The sequence below is a fragment of the Temnothorax curvispinosus genome, unplaced genomic scaffold (genome assembly GCF_003070985.1).
Source record: "Temnothorax curvispinosus isolate PA1 unplaced genomic scaffold, ASM307098v1 QBEX01014114.1, whole genome shotgun sequence".
NCBI classification, from domain to species: Eukaryota; Metazoa; Arthropoda; class Insecta; order Hymenoptera; family Formicidae; genus Temnothorax; species Temnothorax curvispinosus.
The window spans coordinates 1-3422 of record NW_020223894.1 but is presented as its reverse complement, the minus strand read 5'-3'; the positions used below and the strand labels follow the sequence as shown (position 1 = coordinate 3422).

The 3422-nt window shown below is 36.7% G+C and overlaps 1 protein-coding gene across 1 annotated transcript in view; it reads left to right on the top strand.

The window, feature by feature from the left end:
* LOC112464341 (pro-resilin-like) overlaps positions 1-2762 on the top strand; it is a 3037-nt gene extending 275 nt beyond the window's left edge. The window contains exons 2-3 of the mRNA XM_025031282.1: positions 770-1408; positions 2040-2762. Of these exons, the coding sequence (XP_024887050.1) occupies positions 770-1408; positions 2040-2273 (873 nt within the window). The 3' untranslated portion in view covers positions 2274-2762. The remainder of the gene's footprint in view (positions 1-769; positions 1409-2039) is intronic.
* Positions 2763-3422: the final 660 nt, after the last annotated feature.

Sequence of the window (3422 nt, the reverse complement as noted above, 5' to 3'; positions counted from 1 at the left end):
GAGAGAGAGAGAGAGAGAGAGAGAGAGAGAGAGAGAGAGAGAGAAGGAGAGAATTCGTCGTTCGTTCACGACCGAGAACGAGGGGTTTCATCCGAGGGCGGGAGGCGCGGAAAACGCGGGAGAAAGTAAAAGAGAAGGGAAGGTGCACAGGGAGTATTGTATGTGGTGTCAATGTACTCCATGATAGTGACCGTTCCACGTGCTCGTAAATCCACCGCCGTGCACTTCCGGAAACGTTTTACCGCTTATTCTCTAGATATATACGTTTACTGCTTCGTTTGCCGAAATTTAAGAACGAGCAGAAGAATACCGAGGATTATTTCACTTGAAAAATTTGAAAGCATTTACATTGTCTTCGAGAGAGATCTATATATCTATTACATATTTATTAATTAAGAACGCGTGGGAACTGTTTATATTAATGTACACCAGGGTAAATAATATATATTTTCGCACGTGTATATCTCTGTCATGTGAGAAATATTGAGATTTTAATGAATTCATCTTGACTTATTCATGGGCTGTATTTAATTTAACAGTAGCATAATTTTTGTATAATATATATAATAAATTACAATAAGAATAGAAAGAGAAAGCGGAATAACGAGGTATACATTGTATATTAAAATTAGAACCAAACATAAAGATATTAAAATATCCTTAAAGAAAAACCACGAGACAATGCTCGAACATCGAGGCGAGAATCTCTATTATCTATTTTGACATCTAAACATCGGGAAAGTAAAATTGAATCGATTCGCAATCATAGATTCTGGCGCTCGCCGCGACGGCGATGGCGCGGCCGGAAGCCGGATACTCTTACAGCCAGTCTAGCAGTAGCTACGGTACTCCCGGCGGCGGCGGTGGAGGCGGCGGAGGGATCGGCGCTTTCGAAAGTGGTGGCGGTGGCGGTGGTGGTGGATTCGGCGGATTATCATTTAGCAAGAGGGCGACTCTTTCCCCGGAGAGTCCCCCACTCCATCTTGATAGAAAGGGTGGTACTCAGGCTCCGACGGAACCAGAAATCCATACGGGGCATAAAGAAAGAAAGAAAAAACAATTCGACAAATTCGGCGGAGGAGGTAGCCACGGCGGCGGGACTGGCGGTGGTGGTATCAAAGAGATCAAAGAGTTCGGCGCAGGTGGCGGAGGTCCGGCGCGGCCGACGCCCAGCTACGGTGAACCAAGACCGAGACCCACGCCGTCGTTCCCCGGACCCAGGCCGACGCCGTCGTACCCCGGACCCAGGCCGACGCCGTCGTTCCCCGGACCCAGGCCGACGCCGTCTTTCCCCGGACCCAGACCGACGCCCACCTACCCCGGACCAGGACCGAGACCCACACCTACTTTCCCGGAGTATACCGGCCAACCAGTTTCCGGTGGTGATGGAAATGTTATCGGCCCTGGTGTAAGTATACGCTGTTGTGCCAAATAAAAAAAATTGTATTTAATTATTTACAGAATAGGTGGATATGTAACGTTCTTTGCTCAATAAGAAATCTGTAATTCAGAAATCGTAGAAGATAAAATTATTTTTTCTTCCATTTATAGTAGAATTGGTCATTTTAAGAATCGATAGATGGGAGGTATAGCGAACTAAAAGAAAATTTAAATAAAAACAGTATTCATTTAAAAAAAAGGAAATAAATAGCTTTTGCTTGTTTTGTTTTAGACTTGAAGTCAAAATAACAGATCGAACTGTTAAATGTGTCTTCAAATTTAGTCTTAAAATTCATACTATTCAAACTGTTTAAATTGTTTCAACGCATAAGAATTCCAAGTACTAAATATTTGTATCTTCTTGTAGAAAAATGTAAGATACATGATAAGATATATATTGATATAATCTCTCAGTTACAATAAAAAGTATAAGCATGACTTTTTATTCAAATTAATAATCGTTTTGTACTGTTTAATCTTATCTGAATGAGATGATATAAGATTTGTATACGTAAAATTATACATATATTATGTATACATTATGCATATATGTTACATATTTAGATATAGCACCGTATTTAACTGATGATGTATTGCAGCATGATCATCATCATCACGAACCTGGTATGCCCTTCGACTTCAACTACGCCGTGAAGGAGGACGCTTTCGGCAACGATTATTCTCACAATGCAATTAGCGACGGCGAAATCACCCGCGGTGAATATAAGGTACAACTTCCGGACGGTAGAACGCAAATTGTGCGATACACCGCGGATTGGCAACACGGTTTTAGACCACAGATCTCTTACGACGAGAATCCTCGCTTCGACTAACCAAGACCGGGTGGAAGCTTCAATCGAGGCTACTAGCTTTAGCGTGGGGTTCTAGGGTTGTTGTTCAATTTTCGTTAAAATCGAAAAGACTACAGAGCACAACGAATCGTCGCATATACCGCATGTAACAATATTTTTTAGAGATATTGGAGATTATTAAGGATGTATCGTGAAAATATGTTAGCTTACGCAGAGGACAAATGTTCGCTATATATTTCTTATTACGATACCGATAATAGTGTTCAGCGTTTTAGAACTCACGAAAAATTTACACATAACGTCATTTCTCGCGAAACTTTATTAATTTTTCTTTAACGAAAAAAGCGAACAGATAATTTCTGATAACTTTTTGAATTTCGATATTATTCGATATTTAAACTCCATCTAAAAAAATCAGAATTCTATGAAATTTTACTTTAATTTAAAGTAGAATAATAATTCTAATGTTTATTTGCAATCTTTAATCGTGAGACACTTTTACTTTTCAAAGCTAACAATTAAATATTTAAATAATTAATTAAATAAAGAAATAATTTAAAAAATAATACAAAATTATAAGTTATATTATAAAGTAAATTAAGAAAAAGTACTTATTTTATCTGTGATATATAATTATTATATTATTATTACATTTTTATTTTGATCACAGACCAATTTTAATAGCAAATTGTTTGAAAAGTTGGATTACATTGATCTATATTACAAATTTCCTACACATTTTATTGTGCAATAAAATCGTATTGTTTAGCACTGCTTTGTGATAAAAATGACACAGAATGAAAAAGAAAATAGACATAGAATAGACATATAATACTCTACGTTTATGCTGTTCTGCTTTGCACACTAAAATCTCTTGTTTTATCTTCAGTATTTGAAGTTATCGAATAATTTAAGACTCTAAACTAAACAATATTAGTGTATAGATAATTACCGATATTACAACGTAAAATTAATTCATGATTGAACATGTAATAAGATGGCTATAAACAATCGTATACCTAAGGAAAATTCACTTACAATAAAATTTAAAAACAATATTAATATCCTCTTTTTCTGAAATACTGCCAGGTAAATAGAAATACTTTTGCTACCAACCCTAGTTTCAACTGATATGTATGTGTAATATAAATAAAAATTTTAATTTCTGTA